At 46.2% G+C, this 25,928-nt stretch overlaps 1 protein-coding gene across 1 annotated transcript in view; it reads right to left on the reverse strand.

Annotated features, from left to right (window-relative positions):
* The window catches only part of GLDN (gliomedin), a 600,890-nt gene that overhangs the window by 544,883 nt on the left and 30,079 nt on the right, over positions 1-25,928 (reverse strand). Inside the window, exon 2 of the mRNA XM_078684820.1 lies at positions 13,226-13,277. Coding sequence (XP_078540946.1) covers positions 13,226-13,277 — 52 coding nt within the window. The remainder of the gene's footprint in view (positions 1-13,225; positions 13,278-25,928) is intronic.

Raw genomic sequence — 25,928 nt, forward strand, 5'->3', positions numbered from 1 at the left:
CCTTACGGTGGGCTTGGCCAATCGCTTCAGGTTAGCATTCACTCAGCAATCCTTCCAGCCCCTAGTCTTGGCCCTCTCACCACCAGGTCACAATTGTCACTTACCTATCTTGACCGAGTGACACTTTAACACATATTCACTCACGTATGGAAGGTGTTCATATTAAGCATGGTCTGTATTCAGAATGACAACACTGTGCAGGTCTTAAAAACTTTTAAACTATTATTTCTTTTCTTGTGCTTCCTTCTACAATTTTCCAACAGAATTGCATATCTAAATACTCAGGCAATGTAATTTAAGTCCTGATGATGATCCTTTCATTTATGTACAGGATCGAAACGCCGTAGACTGTTAATGTAGTCACACACCAGTCTTTCCATTGTGTCACCTATTTGTGTTTACTACAGGGGGTTAGGTAGGCTACTCTCAAATTATTTAGCAAGCGTCCCATCGCTATAAAATTGCCTGGATTTACCTCCTTTTCATTTCCCTTGGTTTTGCCCTTTATGTGTTTTATGTATTGGATACAGGACTGTATCCCACTGTATAATTGTTCACCTTGTCCTTATTGATTTTCTTACATTGAATAAATCAGTGTCCGGCTGGACACATTTTTGCTTATAGCACACATTGTTGTCTATAATTTATTATTTGCTTTTTTGAGTATTATATTAAGTTAAGGACCTTTGTTGCCTTATAATACTATCACCCCTGGTTCTTGACTACCTAGAGGGTTCCCTTGTTTCTTTAAACTACATATATATCTATGCAGCGGTGGATCCGTGCACCCTGTGTGCACCCTGTGTGCACCCTCCTGATCACGAGCTTTATGCTAATTAGCTGTCAACACTCCAAACCAGGAAGTGTTGGCAGCCATCTTGTGCCTCGGTAGAACCGAGGCACAAGTAATCACTCAAACTAAGTCGCAAAACGCAAAAAGGGGGCAGGGTAGAAACACCCTGACCCCCAAGGCCTGCTTAGGGTGTCCCACAAGGACCCCCAGGGCCCAATTTTTTCCCCGTGCTTTGTTGATATTTAGCCCCCCGGTGGGCCAAGTCCCGGGGGCAATAGTGTTATGTAATGGGGAGCCCTGGCCCCCCAGCCCGGGGGACCTTCATCCCCCTGGGCTTTATGCCAATGTATGCAAGAGGCAAGGGAACTCCAGTCCAGCCTACTCAAATTCTTCAGGAGGATTAGACTGAGACATTTCTTCTCAAATAAACCTGACTACAATTCCACCATCTTGTCTCCCTTCCGCCCACCCTCGACCTTCAATCCTCCTTCACATGCCATGGCACCCGTAATTTTGGCATTTGAACGGTTGGTGTTAAGAGATGTAATGGACTTGAAAAGCCGTTCCCAATTCATCCCTTATAATTTACCCTTGTCAGAAAGACAGGCTTTGAAGACTTTAGAGAATAATGATGATATCATTATCAAGCCGGCCGACAAGGGGGGCGGGATAGTAATTATGAGCACCACCAAATATGATCTTGAAATCCAAAGACAACTTGCAAATGGACAACATTATCGCCCCCTTTCCAAGGACCCTCTGGAAGATATCCGTATCAAAATACTTACCATCACCAAAGAAGCCATAGAACGAGACATTATTACGAAGAAGGAATTTGAATTTTTAAACAACCCGAGCCCTCGTACACCTGTACTATACGTCTTGCCCAAGATTCACAAAAACAATATAAATCCACCTGGCAGACCCATTGTCTCTGGCTGCGGCTCCATACTGGAACCCCTTGGCAAATACATAGACTCGATCATAAAAGAATTCGTCCCTGGGACAGATACCTACATCCGTGACACAATGGACCTCATCAACACAATAGAGGATCTACCCTTCGATACCACCACCCAAGTTATGGCGGGGCTGGATATAAAATCCCTCTATACAAACATCCCACATGATGAAGGCTTACAAGTAATTCAGACTCTTTTACTCTCCAGACCCCAACCTACCCGCATCCCTACTGACTTTATCATGGATCTTGTCCGAATAGCACTTCAGAATAACTACTTTCTGTACCGTGACACATTCTACCTTCAAATAAAGGGTGTCTCCATGGGCGCTTGCTTTGCCCCCAATTTTGCTATCCTGTTCGTACACAATCTGGAGACAACCCTGATCCTGACACCTCTCAACCCCTTCTTCCAATATATCAACTTATGGGCGGAGGTACATTGACGACGTGCTGTTACTATGGAATGACACTACTGAAACTTTAGATCCTTTCATCACTTGGCTCAATGGTTCCCAAGAACATCTTAAATTCCACAGTGAATGCAAAAATATCGGCCTCCCATTCCTGGACGTCACCGTTCATGCAGAAGATGGACTACTGGGCACCACCCTATACAGAAAACCGACCGAAAAGAACACCTTACTCCTTTACTCCAGCTATCATCCGTGCGGCCTACGTGATGGACTACCTTATGGCCAGTTTTTAAGGATCCGCCGCAACTGCAAATGGCGTAAAGATTTTTTCAAAGAAGCGGATATCCTTTCTAAAAAGCTAATACATCGTGGCTATCCCAAACGTCTGGTGACCAGATCCAAGAAAAGAGCCTGGTATTGTCATCGAGATCTCCTCCTGACAACTCAACCCAAGAAGTCCATGACCATGATTCCATTTGTTTCTAAATTAAGTCCCCACAGTACCAAAGTCAGTACTATCATTAAAAAGAATTGGACCCTCCTTCGTCCACATGAACACTTTCATGAAGCCCCGCTATTCTCATACCAACGTGGTGACAACTTGGCCAGCCATCTGGTACACGCCATTACATGGCCTTAAACCACTGAGAGGAAAAACACTATAACAGCAGCCTGGGGCCTTGATCCAATCGTGGGTCATTATAAATGTCAAAATTGTGGCGTCTGCAGCCTAACCGCCAACACCAAAGAATTCAAATTCAATGGCCGCTCACACAAATTGAGAAATCACACGAACTGTAGATCGCAAAATGTCATCTATGCGATTAAATGCCCCTGTGATCTTATCTACATTGGCCAGACGACGCAGAAGATCAAACAGCGCAAAAGCAGGATTAACTGCAAAATACTGACAGCTCCCCTTGTGACACATTACCTAGAATTGGGACACCTGGATTCAGACATCCTTTGGCAAGTGGTGGAGAAACCCATTCTACCTATCCGTGGAGGAGACATTAAGTCTCTACTCAACAAAGCTGAGTGCAAATGGATGACCATTTGCGATTCTGTTAACAATGGGCTGAACACAATTGATGAGTGGAACAGTACAGTTACCAACTAAATTCTTCCCCTTCATTGATGGGGCCTCTGTCCACTCCCTTCACTCCATCTTAGTCTCTAATTTTAAACAATCCTTAGCTGCCTTAGTGATACAAACAGCACTATGAGAGATACAGTTGCTTGTTACCTACTGTGTGTATCTGTTCAGTGTAAACAAATTCTTGATCTACTAACAAAATACTCATGTATTGTTCTTTGTGTCACAAACATTTTTCTCCAGAACTATTTTTTAATTACGATGTATTGATAATTGTTGAACATTATGTAATTTCATTACTCCATCACTGTGCTGTAAATTATGCCGGTATTACAGTCCCTATGGTCACGACATTGATCAGTTCACCCCTGTGTATTTCCCCGTCCTTTCCAATTCCAACCTTCACGTTCCCAACCACGCCCCCCCATCTCCCCGTCATCCACCAAATCACCGCCTTGTCTCCGCCCACATGCAGAAGTGAAACGCCACTGAGGACGAACGCGCCCGCACTCCAGACCTTGGATTCAGTCCGGACCCGGCACGTTGATCCTTCAGGTAATGACAACCTACCCCGATTTTGTGGTCCCTTCGGTACCACCGCTACCTTAACTACATACTGGCCGGCTGATCTTAGTACTGATCGCCCCATTCCTTTCCCCCTCACAGGACTCGTGCTGCTGCCGGCGGACTTCTCTTAGCCGCCCGCATCTCCGCCCACACGCGCAAACAAAGCAACCCCATTGCCAGACACCAGGGTTTACCAGATTCGAGGACTACGTCCTATGCCCGCACGATTGATCCACAAGGTAACTTTGGTTGGGGCTTACTTACCCCTTTTTCACTACCTGTTCCATCCTGCATGAAACCACTGAGCAGGTTTTTCAATCGCCCCGCTCTTGTCTTTCCTTCCTTAAGACTCGTGCTGGCCCTGGGCGCACTCTACACGGCCGCCTAGAGCTTCTTGCCGGCTGGTACCACTTAACATTAACTCACTTGTTACCTACAATTATGTGTGTACGCAAATAGTAATGCTTGCCCTCGACTTTAATTACAGTGCTCCCTTGCTGATTCTGATTCAAAACTGATGATCCCCCGAGATCAGGCCCAACCAAGCTATTTTCCAGGTAAACGCACATTTCTCTCACCCCTGTCCACCCCTGACCACCATTAACCCCCTCCCCCTGATATATTCCCTTTCCCTTGCAGCTCGCCCCAAGCCAGACAACCAAGTCCTGATGACGATCCTTACTAACGTGGATCGAAACGCCGTCGACTTCACAGCTCATTAAAAGGCGTACTTCTCTATTTGTTGTTCAAATAATGAAAAGAAATTCTTAATCTGTGATACCACTTTGTCACATGATCTGAACCACCCACTGTAGATTATTTGCACCTTGTTCACAGTGCGCCGTCTACGCTGTTCACCCTCTCACTTGCGTCGCCACCTTCACTACTGTCACTTTTGTAGAGCACCAAGTTTTTTATGGTTGTCACCAAAATTGAATTTATGCAGTGCTGCTCATAACTGTATATTACTGACCATGTATTCGGATTACAAAATAAGATGATTGAATATCTTACTTTAAACCAAAGTGTGTTCTCCTTTTTTCCTTGAAAGCAATGCGATGCGCATGTATATTTAATTGACTGCTAGTTTAACCTATTGGGGCATTGTTTTTTGATTGCAATGTATGCAAGAGGCTCACGCCCCCACCTGCAGCCCCGAGTAACGCCACCCCCTGGGGCTACAAACAGAAATGGGTGGGGGGGCTCAAAGGCCCCTCCAAGCCCCGGGGAACGCGACCCCCGGGGCTTTTAAAAAATATGTGGGGGGGGCTCAGAGCCCCCCCAAGCCCCGGTGACCGCCGCCCCCGGGGCTATAATTTTAAAATAATTAATCCTGTGTGGGGGCTTAAGCCCCCCCACACACCCTGGGGACCGCCATCTCCCCAGGGCACTAAGTTTTTTAATTTGGGAGTCCATTATGGACCCCCAAGCCCCAGGGACCACCACCCCCCGGAGCTTTGAAAATGTTGGGAGGCGGGCCGCGCGGCCCCCCTCCTGGAGCCCTTGATGGCCCTAGGGACTGCCACCCCCAGGCCGGCTCCTGCAGTGTCCCGGGGTGCCCACCTCCGGGACACTGTAGTTTGCTATGGTAGGGCGGGAGCCTCGCGGCTCCTGCCCTGCCATAGCAAACTTGGTTTGGATTTTGAAAGAGAGAGCAGAGAAACCTGCTCTATCTTTCAAAATGCAAACCAAATTGCATTTAGCAGCTCCCCATGTGGAAAAGCAATGCCGGCTCCCGAGGGATGCGGGGAGCCGGTGGTACCGTGGGGGGATTGGGAACCCCCCCAAGGTCCCCAACGGAGAGGGCCAGCCCCGGGAGATGAGGTCCCTGGGGCTATTAGTGGCCCCCTCCTCAAATATAAAAAAAAACATTTTAAAAAAAAAAAGGCCATCCCGGGGGATGCGGTCCCCGTGGACATAAAAGGCCGAAGGAGGGGGGCAAGGCAGCCCCCCTCCAAAAAGAAAAAGAATTTAAAAAATGGCCGTGCCCCAGGGATGGGGCCTCTGGAGCAGATTATGGCCTCGGGAGGGGGCCACACGGCCCCTTCCCAATTTAAAAAAAATAAAAAATTGGGGGGACGGGTTAAAAGGTTAAAACAAAATTGTACATTTCACGCCACAGCGGATCTGCTGAGCCAACTGATCTAAAAGTGAGACCTGATTGGCTGCCACCACCTCAGCCAGGAAGTGGTGGCAGTGAGCTTAGGACTCAGTTCCACATCCTGGAAACAAAAACGTTTTTAAAAAAACATAAGTTCCCACAAATTTGAGGAGGAACACAAATCTGCAGCAATGTTTTTTTTCCAAAAAGAAGTATGTGGCCGTCGCTTTAAAACATTTTTGGGAGAGGGGCCACGCATTTTTGGACTCCCTCATCCGGGGCCAAAAGTATTTTTTAAGGCGAGGCGGGTATACGATTCCCCTCCCAGGGCTGTTTTATGCCCCAGGGATCCCATTGTGCAGGGCCTGAAGCATCTTTTAAGGGTGTCATGCAGACCCCTACCCTAGCCATTTTTCGCCCCTGGCACCCCATTCAAAGGGGGCCAATTTCAATAATCAATTTTCATTCATTAATTAGGTGAGGGGGCTTAAGCCCCACTCTCCAGGCCTTTTCGGATCTGGAGATCCCATCTCCCAAGGCCCAAAGTCTATTTAAAGAGAGGGGGGCAGCTCCTCCGCTATGGCAGAGGAGTGTCGCCCTACTGCTTTTAAGCAGTGTGAAGAAGAGATACATAAAGTTATAATAACTTTAAGCTATTATCATGTCCTGCTGCTTTGTGGCAAACGGGTGGGAGCTGCTCTGCTCTACAAGCAGGGCAGGGGAGGAGTGGTTTACCAACTCCAAAGTGCACAGTGACTGTTTGATCAGCCCTCTCAGGCTACCCAAACCAGTCATAGGCACTTCATTGTTCTCCATGCAGGCTGAACTACAGCCAGCATGGAGAACATGCCCACCCCTCCAGCCCCTGGCTGAGCGCCGTGACACGGTGCTGAGACCAATCACAACACTGCATTGCAGTTTTGTGATTGGCTCAGGGGAGGGAGTCTGGCTGCCTGCCTGCTTCCTGTTCCTGTCAGAGGCAGAAGAGCAGGAGAGCAGGAGCAGAGAAGATGTGGGTAAGTATAGATTTTTAAAAATTATTTTGCCCCCCCATGTGACACCGCCCGCGACCCCCCCCTGTGACCGCCCCTCGAGAAACCAGCACCCACCTCCCCTACCCGCGAGCCATGCCGGCCGCCACTGTGCGTAGTCCCCATCCCAGTGCCTTTAAAAGTCCCCATTCCCCAGGGCCAGCTCACTTGCTATGTTCCAGGAAGCCCATCCAGAGATACAACAGTATCCCTGCCAGCCCCGGCTCATGCAGGAAAACTTGTGTTTGCTCTCGCTTGGCATTTTTGAAACTTCTGCTAAACTGGAGCAAACACAAAGTCTGCTCCCAGAGGCGGGAGCTTTAAAATGATCCCGCCGGCTGAGAGCAGACTTGTGTTCTGTTTTCCGTCCCACACTGATGCTGGTAGGGAAACAGAACAACAGATTTCTCCTGTCTGGAGGGCAACCAGGGCCTAATAAGGCAAAGGGAGGAGGGCCACATGACCCCCTTCCCTTTAAAAGAGATACAGGTTTGTGAGCTGGGGTCCCCAGTGTGAGAAGTTGGCCTGGTATATGATGGTCACTATTCTAGTGAACACCTTGCACCAGTCCAAACAACCCTTATGGTGATGGTTGTAAAGTCAACCTTACAGACCAGCTATCCTAGTGGTAGCGTGGAGAGAACAGTCTTAGGCTAAAAGACTCTTGAGGGCGTGTAAAGCCAGCTGTTTTACCATATGTAACCCCTTGAATATCAAATGAAATGACACCACACAGGATATATATAAAATATATATGTATTTATTTACTAACACACTCCTCTGAACTCTTGATGAGGTCAGAGGCAAAAGCACATAACAAGTTACTCTTAGAAACACTTTAAATAGCACAATTTACAGTTAGGCCCTAGGGGCGCGTAAAACCATATACTAAGTAAGTGGTATAAGAACAACGACTTGTGAAGGGAAGAGGCCTAGGGCCTAGGGAATCGCTGGGGCTACACTATCTGACCCTTAGGTTAGGAGTAGGAGGCCCACAGGCGCGCGTGCAGTGTCAGTACACTCAAGCGAGAGTCAATAGAAAGTCAATGGGAACTTTAAAAGGTAAGTAACGAAGATTTAGGACACTTCCGGTCTAACTAGGAAGATACAACTAACAAAACTAGACACTAGGATAGTCAATCCCTACAGGAGCACCGAAGTACTCGCGTTACCTCACCCACAGGCTGCGGGTGCATAGGTGTCAAAGTGTATCGGGTTTTCTCGTTGATTCCTATGGAGCCTTGGAAGAAGATGCTGCAGGCGACCAGGAGGAAGATGTCCGGGTGGATCCAAGGGTGGATCGAAGTTGAAGAAGACCTGAAAGTGGAGGGGACAGAGTCTAGGTCACTAGCCAGTGACCGGGTGGAACCAGGAAGGAACCAGAAGTCGTCGAGGAGCAATCAGGTGCTGTCGGGAAGCTTGTCTTTGCAGCCACGCGGACTAGGAGGCGTCGAGGACGACCAGGTGCTGGAGAGGAGCTGTCCCATGAAGGTTCTCGCAGATAGAGGGGTCGACTTCAAGATCGGAGCCAACAAGCCTAAGTAAAGGCAACCCACGCAGGATACACAAAAGGCTTCTGGTGCAGACCAGGAGGGTATGAGGTACTTCACCTCTTCAGGGAAGCAAGGGCCAGTCTGGAGCAACCAAACCAGAAATGGATTTTCAAAAGGATCGTCGTCACAGGGCTACTAGCCAACTGGCCAGCAACCGGGACAACGCATCGAGCAGAACACAAGCAAAAGGGCCCCACGCAGATCTCGTGGAGTGTGGAGGGCTGGTCTTCGGTGCAGGTGGAGCTCAGTGTCGGGGTGTCTCAGTCCCCAGTGCACAGCTTCGAGGATGCCTCAGGAGCTGCGCTATTAGCAAGTTGAAGACTTTCCAAATTGCCTGGGTCCACGGGTTCCGACGCCTTCCACGGGGCTCAGCTGTGCTGGAGTCGTGCAGTGGGGTCAGAGAGGTCTGGGAATCGAGGTCTTATCAGGCTCTGTGCTCGGGTTCCGGCGGGAACGGGGACAAAGCAAGCTGTCGAGTTGCCGGATGGTGCCTGGTTGCCCAGGGTGGTCACTCCTTGGCCACAAGGGAGATTCTTCAGTCTTCAGCTCAGGTGAATGTCGAAGGGTCCAGAGTTTCGTCTCAAGTCAATTCCAGGATTAATCTAAAGTCTCCTGGGTCAGCTCCTTCCTTTATACAACTAAAGGGGGCTGGTTTACTCACTAGGTCCCTCCTATGGGTGTCCAGTTTCGCGCCAGAGCGGGGGCTGGAGTGCCCCAGCACCGGTTTGAACTGGACTATGCATGGAGCAACCAGTGTGCCCCAGGCAGTGTCTCATTCTATTCAGCCCTCCCTGTCCCAATACACAAAGTCCTGTCTGGGGTGGTGCTCGCACCTCTCCAGGCAGGAAACCTATTGTCCAAACCTCCGTGACTGGAAGGACTCCCAGCAGCAGGAGGTCAGACTTGTGTCTGTGGCAGCAGCGTCCATTTTGTGATGCTGGGGCTCTGCTTAACTTTAACCGGGATAGTCAGCAACAACATGTCTTCTCCCTCTAGAAGGGTGGAATGCTACCCCCGTCGCCAGAATTGGTGAGGGGGTAGTATTCCAAAGCGTATGACACCTTACACGACATGTTTAGATAAAGCCAAACCAAAGTTAGCATACAACCGCGAGGATTTAAATGCACTTAAGTGTATATGGTATGACGATATCATAGAACAGCTATAAGGACATGGTTCCGCAAGCTGCAGACAGGCTCATCTCATGCTAGAGCACCATCTCACACATAACCAAGCACTCTGCCTCCAGGATTATTAAGGCCTGCCATAGGAGTGACTTATAGGTTACTGTGTGTCTATATTTTAAGGGTAGATATAGGAATACTATACCTAAGCAAGGGGTGATTACACAACCTTGCCCCAGCTGAGTGATCAGCCAGTTGTGTCAGTTTGAGTGGCTAGCCAAGGGTGGCATAATACATGCTGCAGCCCCTGGTATGCCTTGGTTACACCTATGCCCTGAGTACCTAGGGTACACTTCTACAGGGGCTGACAAGGTGAACCAATTCCCAATTGTGGTTGTACCTAGTGTACATGGTGTGAATTTAGAGAGAGTGCATCAGGGCCTGATTAGCAGGCCCACAGCCACGTCTAAGTCGAAAACCAGTAAAGCAAACGCAAAAAGTGGGGGTGACCATAGGAAGCAGACTCTACTCTCCTACACCCAAGTCCTAATAAGGCATGGGAGGGGGGCAGTGGGGGCCCCCTCCCCTTTAAAAAAAGGATCTCGGCAATGGGGTCCCCAGGGTCTAAAAAGGCTTAGGGAGGGGGGCCATGTGCTCCCTTCTATGCTCAATTGTATTTGGCGCTGGGATGGAGTCCCTGGGGCCCAAAGGCTAATCCTATGCCGCATGGCAAAGGCTTAACCCTAGTCACAGATGGTTGATGACCAAGCGTGATGTGGGGTTGGTGATTGGGTCTGGTTGGTCGCAGGGCCTTACCATACACCCTGCGGCATGTTCAGTAACAATGTAAAGTTTTTTTTTAATTTTATTTATTTATTTTTAATCTCAAAATGGTTATCTCAAGTAAGCATAGCTCATGCCCAAAGTAACTATAACTTGTACCCTTGCCATGCACTGCTTATTACCCCACATATTACATATCTCATGACATCTTATCATTGATAATATACCTGCAAAATTTGCCAAGTGTTTTGGTTGTGACCAAGACTGTTGTTCAGCCGAAACGTGTTGATGTTAGACACCAGTATCATACCGTAAAAAAACTTGACTTGCATCATGGTTGTGTGCCACTCTTTACTAGATCAGTGAAGTTGTGGAGATATATATGTTTTTGTGTGTCTAAAATCCAGTTGCCACTAGAGATAGCGTTTAAATAGGAGATGCCTTTTTTGTGTTGCTAATAACTTTGATGCCTCGAGCCCCTGAGAGGTCCAGAAGACCCCATCACCAGGGCCGCAGTAAACAAAAGAAGGGAGGGGCACCTAGTCCCCCACTCACAATCTAAATAGGCCCCAGGAACCTCATAAAATAAAAGGGGAAGGGGCCACGCGGCCCCATTCCTGAGCCTAAAAAGCCCCAGTGACCCCATGCGCCAGGATCAAGTAATTTAATGAAAGGAGGAGGTGCACGTCCCGCCTCTCAGAGCCTAATTAGGCCTTGGGGACCCCATCCCCCTGGGCTGAAGTGAATCATAACGGGGAGAGGGTCCACACAGCCAATTCCCCAAGCCTAAAAAGGACCCGAGGACATCACTCCCCAAGGACAAATAATTAAATGAAAGGAGGGGGCAGTGCAAACCCTTACACGAGCCTAAAAAAGGCCCTGAGGACCACATCCCCTGGGGATAGTAAGTAAATGTATGGATGGTGTGGCCCACTCCACAAGCCAAATTAGGCCCCAGCGACACCATCCTCTGGGAAAACAAATTAAATAAAAGATGTGCGTCTGGCACAGGCCCTCCTTGAGCTTTTATAGGCCTGGGGACCACATCACCTGAGGCAAAGTGACTGATAACAGGGTGATGGGGGGCGGCATTTGACCCACTCCCCAAGCCTAAAAAGGCATGAGGCACACATCCCCCAAGGCCAAGTAATTAAATGGAGAAAGGGTGCCTTGAAAACCCCTCCCATAGCCTTAAAAGGTCCCGGGGACCCAATCCCTTGGAGACAAGTAAATAAATGAAGGGAGGGGAGCATGCGGTCCCACTAGTCAAGCTTAATAAGGTCCAGAGACCCCAGGACCAAAACATAAATAAAAGAGGAGGGGGCTTTCCTGCCCCTTCCCTGAGTCTTTAAAGACCTTAGGGACCCCATCCTCTGGGGCCAGCACAGTGACTGTGTCCTGAGGAGCTCAACCCTGGGACGCAGTAGTTTCCCTGACCTCACTACAGTGGACTGAGAAGCATATGTTTGCTCCTTTCTGACGGCAGCATTTTTAAACCTCCTGCCAAACAGGAGCAAACAAGCAAGTCTGCTTCCACCCGGCGGGAGATTTAAACATGCTCGTGGCTGGGAGCAGACTTCTATTCTGTTTCTCTGCCCGCACTCCTGCGGCCAGGTAAATAGAACACATATTGTTCCTGCCTGTAGTGAGCAAGCATAAATATCTGCACCCCCAGGCTGGAGCAATGACGGCTCCCACACCATGCAGGAAGCCAGCTGGGGGTCCCCGATGGCCCCTAACGTGGTGCTTTGTGGGTGCCCCAGGTGGGCACCGAAACACCCTTCTATAATAAAGAGTGGCCCCAGACGATTGAGTATCCGGGGCCCAAGAAGGCTTGGGTACGGGGGTACGAGCGGTTCCTCTTCTCTTTTAAATAAGATACGGTCCCGGGGATGGAATCCCTCAGGCCTTTGAAGGCTCACGGAGGGGAGGGCTGACCGCATTCTCCTATTTTTTTTTATTTGGCCCCATGGGATGGGGGTACCATGGGTCTTATTGTGGCTTGGGGAGTGGGGACCCATGGTCCCCTCCCCATTTTTAATAGGATTTAGCCCCAGTGGACGGGGTCCCCGGGAACAATATGAGGGTCCCTCTACCCTTATTTAATTGAATTTAACTCTGGAGATGGAGTCATCAGGACCTAATGGGGGTCATGGGGGTGCGCGCCTCTCTCCCACTTATAATTTAGAGAGGTTCTGGGGGATGAGAAACCTGGGGCAACTGCAGTTTTGGACTTGGGGCCCAAGTGGCCCCCTACCCTTTAAAATGGAATTTTGTCCAGGGGAAGGTGTCTCCAGGGACTATTAAGACTTCTACAATATCATCTTTGGTCACTGATAGTAGCCAAAAGGCAGTCTCACTGCACGTCGCTCCATTGTTTGAATTTCTCCACTATACGAACCTGGGTGTCATCAAGGATTTTGAACTAATAAACCTGTTTGTTTTTACACTATTGATTAACTGAATCCTTCATTACAGATTAAATTGATTAGTTTCTAATTAGGTTGATTACGTTTTTAACTGGGATTCAGTATTTGTGCATATATTTGGCTACCGTTTGCAGTACTGTTAAACCATCAAAATGTTCTTTATAGGTTCTTACACCTATACCAACAAAATATGTATTAGTTTGCATTGCTGAGCCATTGTATGTTAGCTTTCTTCATCTGAAATGTCAATGAAAAATTTGCGTCAGAGAATTATGTAATTTGAAAGGGAAAAAACATGTTTACCAATTACATTGCATCACTAACAGAACAAAGAATTTGAGGCCTTGTATTATTATTTGTTGGATACGTACCTGCTAAGCATATTCCTTTGGTGCTGTTACATAGTTCCACCATCACTCGCACCTAATGTTAAAAGAAGAATGCATTCATGACTTCTTACAGCCAAATTCAAGGCCTACACAAATTGACATTTTTGGCATGCAATTTACACTTGTGTTTCCACCGTTACTTGAAAGTCTTCTTCTTCCCTAACACTTGATTATAATATTAACACAGAAGACAACAGATAAATCGTGCAATACAAATAAATATGAAGTAAATAAACTATTCAAAAAAGGTATGTAAGTGAAAGAAATAAAATAAAGGCAAATGTATGGAGTAGAGGACATGCAAAGCGCGAAACCGAAAAGTAAAACTTGAAGGGAGAGACAAACTAACATGTTTTTCTGCATATATAATACTCGTAAGGCTCTTACATGAAGTGTGTCATTGTACACTTAATGGCGGAATACAAGTAAGGAATGCCACATGTACTGTGAGGCCAATTCAATAGCCAAGTGCTCCTATCCCATAGCAAAGATATAACTTATATCATGGGGTACCAAACTCTCCGTGTTATGAGAATGAGAAGATGATACCATCTTTGCCTGGAGTCATCTGTATGTGACCATTGGGGCAGCTCCCTGAGCAATGGCAGTTAGTTCCAGGCATGAGGTGAAGTTAACTAGAATGTCCAGCTCAAGGCTAACTCCTGCTAAAGACCTTCGGCCTCATTTTTTGTGGCGTAGGGCAGTGCAACAAGGCACCTTGCTGTGCTGCCAAACGCCAAAGTGAAAGGGCAGGAATGCACCATATTTAAGCCTCATTTAAGGCATGTTGGCGTAGGGCAGCACAGCAAGGCACCTTGCTGTGCTGCCTAACACCAAAGTAAAAGAGCAGGAATGCATCATATTTAAGTAATACAGTGCATTCCTGTCCTATCTGCCTGCGCTGTTGCCATTTTGGCAGCCTAGCTTCACCATAGGCACCCTTGCACCCTGCATGAAGGATAGGTTGTGTGCAGAAAGGGGCACTTTCCTGCACAAAAACAATCCTATGAGGCGCTTTTCTTTTTCTATGTCTGCTGCTAAATGCAGCAAACATGGAAAGAGTTAAAAACGAGGAGAAATAAACATATTTCTCCTCGTTACCCTTCACTTCGGGAGATATACAGATTTGAGGCTTCCCCAGGTTTACATCACTCTGTAAATCTGGAGCACCATCAAATTCAATAGCTGTTGCGTGGGAAAACCCACAGCAACTCCCGGCCAGAGGGTATGGTGACACAGCAATTTAAACTGCCTCGCCTTAATCATGATTTATGAGACCACTCAAAGCCAAGCAAAGTGGCTTTGCATGGCTACATCAATCTTTATGAGAGCTCTGCGTCACACCTGTACCATTGTAAGTGTTGCAAAAGTGACGCTGGCTCTCATAAATAAGCCCCCTTGTAATTTGGTGTCAGATTCGGACTTTCACCAGATAGATGAGAAATGATACGAAACTCCATATTAACTCCCTGTTCTACTGATCGAATCAACATGGGGACGTGATTAAGAAGGAACCTAGTATGCTTCAGCAATTTATTGTTAATAATTAATGTTATGGTACAGGCAATCCGCATTATGCCTAGTCCAATCCAACCTTGACACTGTTCTGGCTACTGAGGTGAATCAACATTCAAGACCCTAATGAGGACCTTTGTAGCTATTCTGAACAATAAGCTTAATTCCCATCTTTCTCATCCCAGTCCATACTGTTTTGGCATACGAATGCCTAAGCCAGGCTAAGGATATAATGAAAGCCACACCACACTGCTATGTTCTATAAACCCGATGAGTTCATTTGAATAGAAAACATGTAAAGAACTCTTAGATAAACTTGAACATTTTTGGTTTTCTCACTTATAACTTATAATGACAATATGTGAGGCAATACTCAAGTTGCAGTCTGGCAGATCTCTTCTAAAGATGCCTCCTCCTTTTCTACCACCTCACCATTGAAGAGCGGTCCCAATTGTATTCATCTACGGGCACAACATGTATCCACCAAAACTCTACCTTCATGTTAAAAACTGTTATTTTAATTGACATCAGTAGTTGAAGTGGAGATATGAGAGAATATAAGACTATGGCCAAGCGCAAAGCCAAGACTCTTGGTTTGGCAGCCAGTAGGAATCTGTCCACTTGGTCTGCTACTAATATCGTATCCACAAGTATGCCTCACCTAGTTTCCTTGAAATTATTAATCCAGTGCATTACAGTTGAAGAAGCATAAATTGTTTAAGAATGATTTTGCTTGATCAAATCGTGCTCATTGCGTGTGAATTACTAAAAACATACTTAAAGAAACATGACTAATATTGTGTCTCATTGAACACTGAGAGTTTTCAAACTGCATCGAAAAATATGCAGAAAAGGTCACACACTGGTGAAGCTGAGACATATACAATAAGAGAGAGAAAGATTACTAATGAGTTATGATAATGTGAAAAATAATAATGCAGTTGATGTGTTTTTAGCAAATGATTGTTCTATTGAAATGAGACTTGCTGTGTTTTCTCAAAAATAAATCTGAAACTGCAAAGAAAAACTTTATTAATGAAATATAATTAGACTAGGCTTACGAAAATAATGAAATGATGTTTATATATTGGTCTGCTTAAGCGTTTATGTTTCTCAAAGGTTTTAATGTTAACACGTTTTCCTTAGAAAATGCTGATTTTGTAGTTTTCCCAAGTAGGCCTTAAAGTGTATTATGTCTTTTCATTATACACCTTAGACAAATGTATTTTGTCCTTAATTATTTCCTTCGAATAGGAATAATATGGTGACTTGATTGCTCTAGTTATAAGTATTATCATCAAAGTCTCTTTCTTACAGTTTGAATATCCTCTCTCTATGAATAAATTGTGTCAACCTAGTTGCAAGCTAACTCGGAAGCGAGCGTGTAGGCATGTTAAGTTGCATTTGTGCTTCTTATTTAAGAGGTGTTTTTGATATTGACATTCTTAGAAACACAGCTAACACTGAACAAAGATATTACGTGAATGTACAGGGCGTTTTGGGCTGAAAAATTATCATTCCACAATCACACGATGTATCCCAACCATTGAAAATCGTGGAAAATTGTGAAAAGCTCCTTTGTGGGCAGGAACTGGGAATAATTTGAGGTATAACTGCGCTGTGGGAAAAGGACGTGTGTGGCTATTTTCCTTGATGAATCTTGGGCGTGAAATGCTGTCGGTCCAAATTTGACTATCCTACACTGAACTCTTCTGATTTCCCCTGCCCTTCACTGGCTGGTGAAGTTAAGCAGGCTAAACCTTTTGGCTGAAAGGTTGACTATTCAGAATATTGCACGCAGTGCTTTAGTGCACCTTGCGTCTCGGTCCTGATAATCTACAACTGAACTTAGGTTCGTATGATTCCACAAATTGCATACTGAAATTGTAATGCATATTCTTTCTCTCTTCTACTCTCTCCCTTCACACCAGTTATTTTATTTATAATGTATTTACTCTGAACTGTTATTGTGTCGTGATATTACCTATATTCAATTGATTAACCAGGTAACAAAAATTCTAATGTGCTTTTGTGTACTTGACCATACATCTTAAGTTTAGATAAAAGTGCCTTGATAAATATTCAGAGTTTGTCATTTTTATTGATGCTATTATTGATATGATATGGTAATTGATTATTGTTGTTAGATAGGCATTTCTTCATTACCGGTCATGAAGGCATGTCTCCCGTCTCTAATACCTGAGTCCCTATTAGCTCTTACAAAGATCTATTGGAGGGCCTCAAGATTTGTAAGTTGTTAGAGTTTGGGCCCATAGAGTTTCTATGGGCCCAAACTCTGAGTTATTGTAAATTGTTTGCTGGTATTTGAATTTTACGGTATGGTGGGTAACTTATATCTATGCCCACAAATTTACACTGCTTCCACTGGATCACAGTCAAAAAGAGGCAATTGGCGTCCAGAATGATACATCTGTAATTTCAGAAACCAGCAGTTAGTTCACACTAACAGGACATCATCCCTGAAAGTTCTTCGACTTTTACACATAAACCTTTCCAGTAGAATGCTCCCAGCACAGCTTCATTTCTAAACACTCTTTGTTTTACACTTTCCGGTTTGGTTCCCATACTGACCAATTCAGAATGCTCAGCAACAGTAAAAAAACACTTCCCAATTGCTCAACAAGCTGATGTTGTGACTCGTATATTCCTCTTTGTTAGAAATGGGATTTCTGGTTGGCTAGGGCATGCGCCTAAGTGAGGCAGAAACGACCACTCTAGTCAGGGCAAGGGAGTTACACGCTGAAGATAACCCCTGCTCACCCCCTTGGTAGCTTGGAATGAGCAGTCAGGCTTAACCCAGAGGCAATGTGTAAAGCGTTTGCTCAACACACACACAATAGCGACACGCTAGGCACACCACAAAAGAAACTCCACACAAAGTTATATAAAGAAAATAGCCTTTGTCTTATCCATAAACACATTAGAATATAATCACAAATGTACACTGTGGCGTCTGGCACTTAGGTTATACTTCACAGGGGATTATATATATGACAGGGCCAATCGGGCCACTGTCAGAACCATTAGAACCAGTAACTACTGGTAAACCACCCGTAACTACTGGTAAAGGCACACTAGGCATGAACCACATTGTGCATCATCACATTAGGCATAAATCACATTTTAGAAGTGTACCATAGTAACAGTCCCCAGTTGCATACATCAGCTTAGGGCCTCGCGCCCTACCAGCCCCCCCGGTGCTCACAGGCCAACTGGCCTTCCTCAGAGGGCCGGTCTGGGACTCCCCCGCTATGCCCTATGTCCACCCAAAGCCAGGGCTTTCTTGGCTGCCAATGCAGCCCTCAATCCTGGGCACAATCCTTTCCTGTGGAGGGGGTGAAACTCACCCTTGTCCTCACCTTCCAGAAGTACCCCACATTGCAGCTGCCCGCTATCTGGCATTGCAGCTGTATCAACAAAAATCAGCACCAGTGTGCCCTCCCATACCGGGGCTTACTTCTTGTTGCGCTACAAGGCGACTGCTGCTGCCCACAATCATGTGGCGCAGCGGCGTGCAGGGAAGAAGTGCAGAGCAACTTCCCCCAGGGGCCTCCGTCGAGGTTTTACCGTGGTTCCTCCCTCTAGGGCCTCCCACAACATTAGGGTGCAGGCGCCCGGGAATTTAATGGAAAATCTGGGCAGTCGGGCATGGAGCGAAGCCTCTGTTGGCCCCACCTGACTTCCTTTCTTTGCTGGCTTCCAGGCAACACGCTGGGCTCCCCCTCTCCTCACAGGAGCCCTGCCCGACAGGCGCAGGCGTGCCTGCCTTCCGGTCTTCAGGCCGTCCACTTACGGAGCGAAGTCTTCGTTGACTTGGTTTCTTCCCACTTCCTCGGCTGCAAAGGATCTCCTGAACGGGAATCCTCGTCCTCCTCACTCTGTTGGCCAGCTCGGGCAATGTAGCAGAGCCCCGGCTGCACCGCCGCAAGCTCTGCCCACAACCAGGCGATGCCTAACTTCCTGCTTTTGCGCTGCAACCAGAGCCCACGTCCGGGCTATTAAACACAGCACCTCCCACGCACTGTCTCAGCCAAGAGCGACTCTTTGCTGGAAAGGCAAAGTGCTTGCCTTACACCAAGCTTCCTTAACTCCTTCCATGCTCATGACGAGCTCAGCTCGTCATGCAGCACAGTGCTCGTGTGCTGATGACGAGCTGAGCTCGTCATGAACACACCCGTTTCTATTGACCTTCAGCACAGCAGGGGAATATCTCAAGCAGCCAAGGTGTTAACACTGCGGGGCTGGGCACACGGAGTGGTCATAGCCCTTCAGGGACCGCAAGGAAGCAAGACAGGCAGCACTCCCCACGTTCTCTTGATTCTAAGCGCTCACAACACACTCTGTGCCAAAAAGTCCCTCAGGACAGAGCTGGGCCCTCAGTCCTCTGAAGGTAGGGGCAAAAAGTCCAGCACTCACCACGCAGTGGTGCCAGGGGCACAGGGGGCAGAGCTGGGCCCAGGCAAGCCAGCTCACAGGGCACCCTAGCAGAGGGGAAGTCCCTTGTGGCAGTTCCTCCAGGCACCTAGCAGTCCAAGTAAGCACAAGAAGCACACAGACATGGGGTCACAGCCCAATATTTATATCAGCCAAGTCTGCCCTGGCACAGGGCTTGGGGATCTAGTCATAACCAGTTCTGGTGGGCACTCAACATTTTATTTACAGTGCACAATAGTCCCCTCTGACATCGCAGGTCCTGGCCCCAGACACACCCCAGGGGGTGGAGCCAGCATTGTAAAAGGCAGACACAGACCTATTAAGGGTAAGGGGCTACTCCTCCCACTACTTCAAATTCAGATCTGCCTATTTAACCTAGCGCCGTCTCAACTAGCCCCTCTGGAGCCACAGCACCTCCCCAGTCGCTGTCACTCCAGAGACAGACATGCAATGCACATTGGCAGGCACAAAGACACATAGCACACATAAATACCATCTTCTAAAAGTGGCATTTCTAAAATAGTGATAATAAATCTGCACACACCATTATTCAGCATTTATTACCACTATTCCAAACATACCAAACTTTATCCTGCTGCTCCTCTCAGATCAGAGATTACCACTGACACACCTATCAGGGAATCCCCAATGCATTCCTATGATGGGGCAGCCTCACAGCAGTGAGAAACCAAAATGGCTGTTTTGTCACTACCAGGACATGCCATACATTTCAGGCACACGTCCTACCTTTCACCTACAATGCGCCCTACCCTATCTAGGGCTAGATAGGGCCTACCTTAGGGGTGACTGACATGTAGTAAAAGGGGAGTCACAGATGTGGCACCCACTTTATGTGCCACGTCACAGCGGCAGCAAACTGCACGCACAGGCCCTGCAATGGCAGAGGCCTGAGACAGGTATGAAAGGCTACTTTAATGGGTGGTGCAAGCAGCGCTGCAAGCCCAACAGTAGCATTTAATTTACTGGCACTGGGTATCTGAGATACCGCTTTACAAGGGACTGACAGGTAAATTAAATACGCCAAACAGGAGTAGACCTATCTTACCATGTTTATCACAGAGAGTACACGCACTTTACACTGGGCAGCAGTGCTAAAGTGCCCAAAGTCCTAAAACCACCAACACCAGGTCAGAAAAAAGACTAGGAAGAAGGCAAAAAGTTCAGGGATGACCCAGCAAAAAGGGCCAAGTCCAACACTCTTCTTCTGAGCCAACCCACCCTTAAGCACAAGGCAACCACCACTGTCCCAGCCACAAGGGCACCACAAAATCACTGCTGTTTCTACCCTCCAGAGTTTAATAAAACTTTGGAAATTAGAAGTTAAGGTTTTCACATTTCCCATTCTTGGCTGCAGATACAAAAGGTGCTCCTCTACGCAAACCTCCCTAGGAAAACCATCTTTATTAGCTACTTCGACTGCCAATTGGCATATTTACATGCTGCATTGCCCATCATCTCCTGAAGAGATGATGGGCACTTTGCACTACGTGAGCTACGCGTAGCACTACGCGAGCTGCGTAGTACCCTGTTCGCAATGATTGCCCAGTGCCGGATGCTTGTCCGCACTGTGCAACCATTGAAAACGGCATCTTGCACAGTGCAAGCTGTCTTTTACTGCCGCTCCAGTAGATTTTTACTCGAGCGGCAGCTTTCTCAACGCGGACTGGTACTTTTCTCATCGCAAGCGGTAGCCGGCATGCGCAACCACTCGCAATGAGAAACTTGACCTCCCTGCGTTGAGAATCTCGCCAAGAGGTTTATTTTCCACGCTTGCGATCGGCAACATGATGTTGCTTATCGCGACCGAGGAAAAAGTCTCGCCGAGATGTCATTTTGCTTGCTCACGGTCTCCAACTTGACGTTGAGGATAGCGAGCAAGCAAAAAATGACCACTTTTCTATGCTACTCTACGCGTGTTTGCACTGTGCTATGTGCAGTTCGAGTAATGCGAAGTAGTGCAAACTTCGCAAACCACGCAAGCGTAGCATAGTGCTTTGCCCAGGGTTAATGAAGAGTAATGAGCTACGATAACATAAGCAGGAATAAGCATACATCATTCTTTGCTAAATGCTTTGTCAAAATTTGTTTCTCTGGGGAAAGTAAAAAGGCATGAGCTTTGTTGTGAATTTCTAGAAATAACAACTGAATGGATAATTGTGGATGATATTAAGGGCAGAATTGGGGGAAGATGTTACTTAATATAATTGTAATTGAGCTATGGGAGAATCAATGTAGGGTTAATTTAAAGAGTTAGGATTAGGAGCAGAAAGATTCAGGTTGATTCTGGATGGGTAGCATAATATGGATGAGATTGAACAAGAAAAAAAGTTTTATAAATTGAAAGAATCTATGTAACGTCAATCTCTAGAGCTGAATTAGGAGCAGTAAGCCTCAGGTTGGTTTCAAGATTGTTAATGGAAAATGGATAAGATTGAATAGGACGAGAAGTTTTTTAAATTGGGAGATTTTTAATGTTATTTCTGGAACACATTTTTGATGACTTGCTAGAATTACAAATTAGAAAAATGCAGGATCTATTCACAACAATTACCTTGCATTCATCTCTTCCTTTACTTTACCAATGTCTGGCAGACTTTTTGGGACATTATTTATTCTGATGAAGTACACAATATGGACTTGAAATTGTTTATCAGCTACGGGTTATAGATTTTTTACTTTATTTTATTGATTTTCTATTTGTTACATTAGATATGACAATAGTTAGAAACCTTGTGTAGTCTGCTTACCTTTTCTTTGCTTACACCCATGAATAACTTCCGGGTGATACAGCATGATAAATATTTGTTGCCCTTTTTTGAAAATGAGTAAGGAATGGGATTCAAAATGTGTACACGAGAGAACTTGTGACTTTTCTTAGCATCAAATCCTCATCTTGCTTTTTTATATGGCTGTGATTGAATTGCTTGTCGGCCTAATCTTGGTCCACCTCAATTGTTTCCAGAGATGGGGCTTACCTGTTGTTATTCTATCTTTATATAAAGATGTTAGTGTTGTGTACCTGAACTTGATTTGTAATTTGTGATAAACCTTAACTATAGCTACTGATTCTTGGTCCTTATTGTGGAGAAGTGTGGCTCAATGGTTAGAACGGCAGACTCTGATGCAGAGGTCTAGCCCCGGACCAGGGTTCAATTCCCCGCCTCGGCGGATCTTGGGCTAAAAAAATAAATAAATAAATAAATAAATAAAAATTCCACGGACCTGATAATTCTCACCTTGGTGCCTATTCCAATCATGGAGTCCCACTCTGCAACTCTGGGCAATAGCTTGCTTAATCTCCACAACGGCCCCCACAACGCTAAGGATGCATGGCCTCCACCCTGGGGGTGCCCAGGAGTGGACACCTCACAGGGAAAGCCAGGATGGGTTCCACAGCGGTATTCGTACAAGCGCCTTGAGACCCTTGCGGGTGAGTAGTGCGCTATACAAGTATCAATTTACATTTACATTTATTGTGTAGTCAAATGGGTTGCGCTGTTAATGCAATGTGATTGATCTCAATGTTAACTCCCATCACCTCTCAGTCGGACATAAAGTTCCATTAGAGGACCAATGATAAGCAAGGGGGCCCAGAAAATGCTTTATCATTACCATCCACAAAATATATCTTTTAGGGTTTTTACAAACCTGAAATACTGCACTTTCCAAAAGGTATAGAAGGCCCTAACTTGCACTCAAATATATAGAGGGCAAGCAGAGCAGAAAGTGTGGGAACATTCACCACTCGAAATAGTTTATATGAGGTAAATGTAGGAAGTAGCGACGTGTATAATGCAAAATGTAGAGTAAGAAATACATATAAAATTATGCCTTTTCACCAACCATGTAAATATAGACTGCCCCCTTCAAATTTGTGAATATCACAACCTTTCATAAGTATGCACACATGGTCAGCACTGCAATGATACAAATAACCAAACAGCAGTAAATTGTGTGCATGTGTAGGTTTATTCAACAAATTCACTTTTGCATGAATATGCTCCAAAGAACTTACTACTGCTAACCCCGTGTATCGTGCCATTCTGGAGGAGTTGAGTATTTTGGATCTGCCAATAATGATACAACGATGAGGGTCAACACTGTGTGCACTAGTGAGTTATTTCCATAAATTTTAACTGTAATCCTACCTACTACGCTCAACTGTGATATTAAATCATAATGTGATCAAATCGTCTAAAATCCCTGGTTCAAAACACCCATTATTGCAAAGTTCGCGCAATCTCCTTACGCCTATGGTCAGCCGGGATTTATCGAGCCAGGCTGTCGAGAGTGAGCGACGGGAGGCTCCTTCTATATGGTTTAATTTGGATCTGCTGCTGGTATATCTTCAATCCAAGAGAACCCTTCTAAATGCAAACTCAGGGCTTGACAGTTCTTCCTTTGATATTGGGAACAAGCCCCCAGATTCATCAAAGTCACGTTTTGCGAGTCCTTAATAGCGATTATTAAGGAATCGCTATTAAAGACTCGCTAAACGGGATTCATGTAGAAATCGCAATAATTATAGCGATTTCTACTGCCTCCTTATTTGCGATTCGCTAATTGCTAATCGCAAATAAGGAATGGCTTTCCTATTCATTCCTATGGGCCTAAAGGCCCATAGGAATTAATGGGGAGTCATTCCTTATTTGCGATTAGCAATTAGCGAATCACAAATAAGGAAGCGATTTTCAAGGGTGCCAGGGTGTCCAAAGGACACCCTGTAGCACCCCTGAAATGCTCATGTACACTGGTGTTGCGCACACACATGTCCAAAGGACATGTGTGTGTGTAACATACAACTTAGAAAAATGCACTAAAGTGCATTTTTCTAAGTTTTCGCTATTTACCACGAAGTCAGACTTTGCGGTAAATAGCGGCCCCAGATTGCGAATTCGCAATTTTTAAATGGTTCATGAATTGCATTTAAGGAATCTCTAATTGAGATTCCTTAAATGCAGTTCTTTGCAAATTTGCGATTTCTACAAATGCGATTTTTGCATTTGGGATGATGAATCCCAAATGCAAAAATAGCGCTCGCAAAGGGCCAGATTCGCAGAATCTGGCCCTTTGCGAGCCGATTTTCCTTTGATGAATCTGGCTGATGGTCTCAAAATAATTCTGGAATCCGCAACTAAAAAATTTCTATTAGTTACAGAAATATCGGCTGTTGGTTTCAGTCTTTTAACACACATTTTGGGTCACATATTCTTGTGCTGAGCTTCGTGTGCTCACTTTAATAGCAGGCAAATCATTGAAATGGATGTGAACATCTGTGACCATGAAATTAATGTTTTTTTTTTTTTACTTACGTATTACAATTATGCTGTCATGTTCCAAATCGCTATGTTATTTTAAACTGAGGCTTAAACTTGTTAAATATTTTGTTAAGTAGGCTGCTTAGGGGAGAACAGTGTTGCCCGACTGACTGCTCATTGGTGACAGTGCAACGTGGGAAAGTTGTCGATTCGCTGCATCAGTCAGTGCAAACTTCAATACAAAATAAAAAAAACACACATGTGAAGGGATGTATAGTTGGAATACAGCGTTTTGTGCCAAGGGTTTCATATGTCAAGGTACAATGGGTAATGTTTTATTATTCTGCCAGCCAAAAATAGAAAACAGATTAGTGGCCTATTACAAAACAAAAACAAACTTCACAAGGACTCTACTCATTGAAATTTGGCAAGATAAAGCCACGTGGAAATCAACAGGATTTCGCATTAGAAGTGTGGAATTATATCCGTCTGCTTTAGCAAATCAGAGATGTGCTTGTGCACTAATGTGACAGAAATATGCCAGTAATGTCACTGCACTAGCCAAGCAACTGCTGATCAGATGTTGCAGCCCAGAGACGTAGCTAGAGCTTGTGGCATCCGGGGCTATCCCTCAGATTGCCACCCCTGGGAGGAGGGGTGCTGGGGAGAAAGGACGGCGAGCACTTGAAAGAGGTCCGAGACACTTGGGGGTCCATTCCGATGTCGGGCGGATTGCCTCCGCCAGGCTGACGGTGGCCACAGCCGGCCTGGCGGAGGCAATCCGCCCGACATCGCAAGCCCAAATCCCCCCTGCCATAATAGGATGGCGGGAGGGATGGCGGCGGTGAAAAACACCGCCCGCCTGTTTTCCGCCCCGGTCGCCTTGCGGCCGGGGCAGAAAGCGAGTAATCTGGTGGCGGTGTCTGTTAGACACCGCCCGCCATATTACTATGTGCATTTTTCAATGCCGCCACTGAAAGGCATGCTGTGTTCACTCTGGGGGCCCACAGGGGGCCCCCAGAGTGAAGGCCAAAGGGGGTGGCACACGGGGGGGGTACCTGTGGTACCCCACTGCATTTACATGATCGAAGCGGCAGGCACCGTGCGGTGCCTGCCGCTTCGATCATTTCAATGCGTGCATTTTTTTTAACATTGTGGTGGGCGGTGCAGTGCGCACCGCCCGCCACAATGTTAAATTGAGGAATGCGCCCGCCACTGTGGCGGGCGCATCCTAATACCAATGTCAGGACCCCCGCCCGTTAGGCGGGCGGTCCCGATTTCCGATAGGGTGGCGCATCCTAATAACCCCCTTAGTATTGCCGCTAATAGTTACCTCGATCCAGTAGTTCTACAGGCTAAACGCAGGTTCTTACTCTTTTTGGTGTTAATTCTTTGTGGAGCTATGTGACCTGCTTTCTAGATGTCCATAGTTGTTA

Source organism: Lissotriton helveticus, chromosome 3_2 (assembly GCF_964261635.1).
Source record: "Lissotriton helveticus chromosome 3_2, aLisHel1.1, whole genome shotgun sequence".
NCBI classification, from domain to species: domain Eukaryota; kingdom Metazoa; phylum Chordata; class Amphibia; order Caudata; family Salamandridae; genus Lissotriton; species Lissotriton helveticus.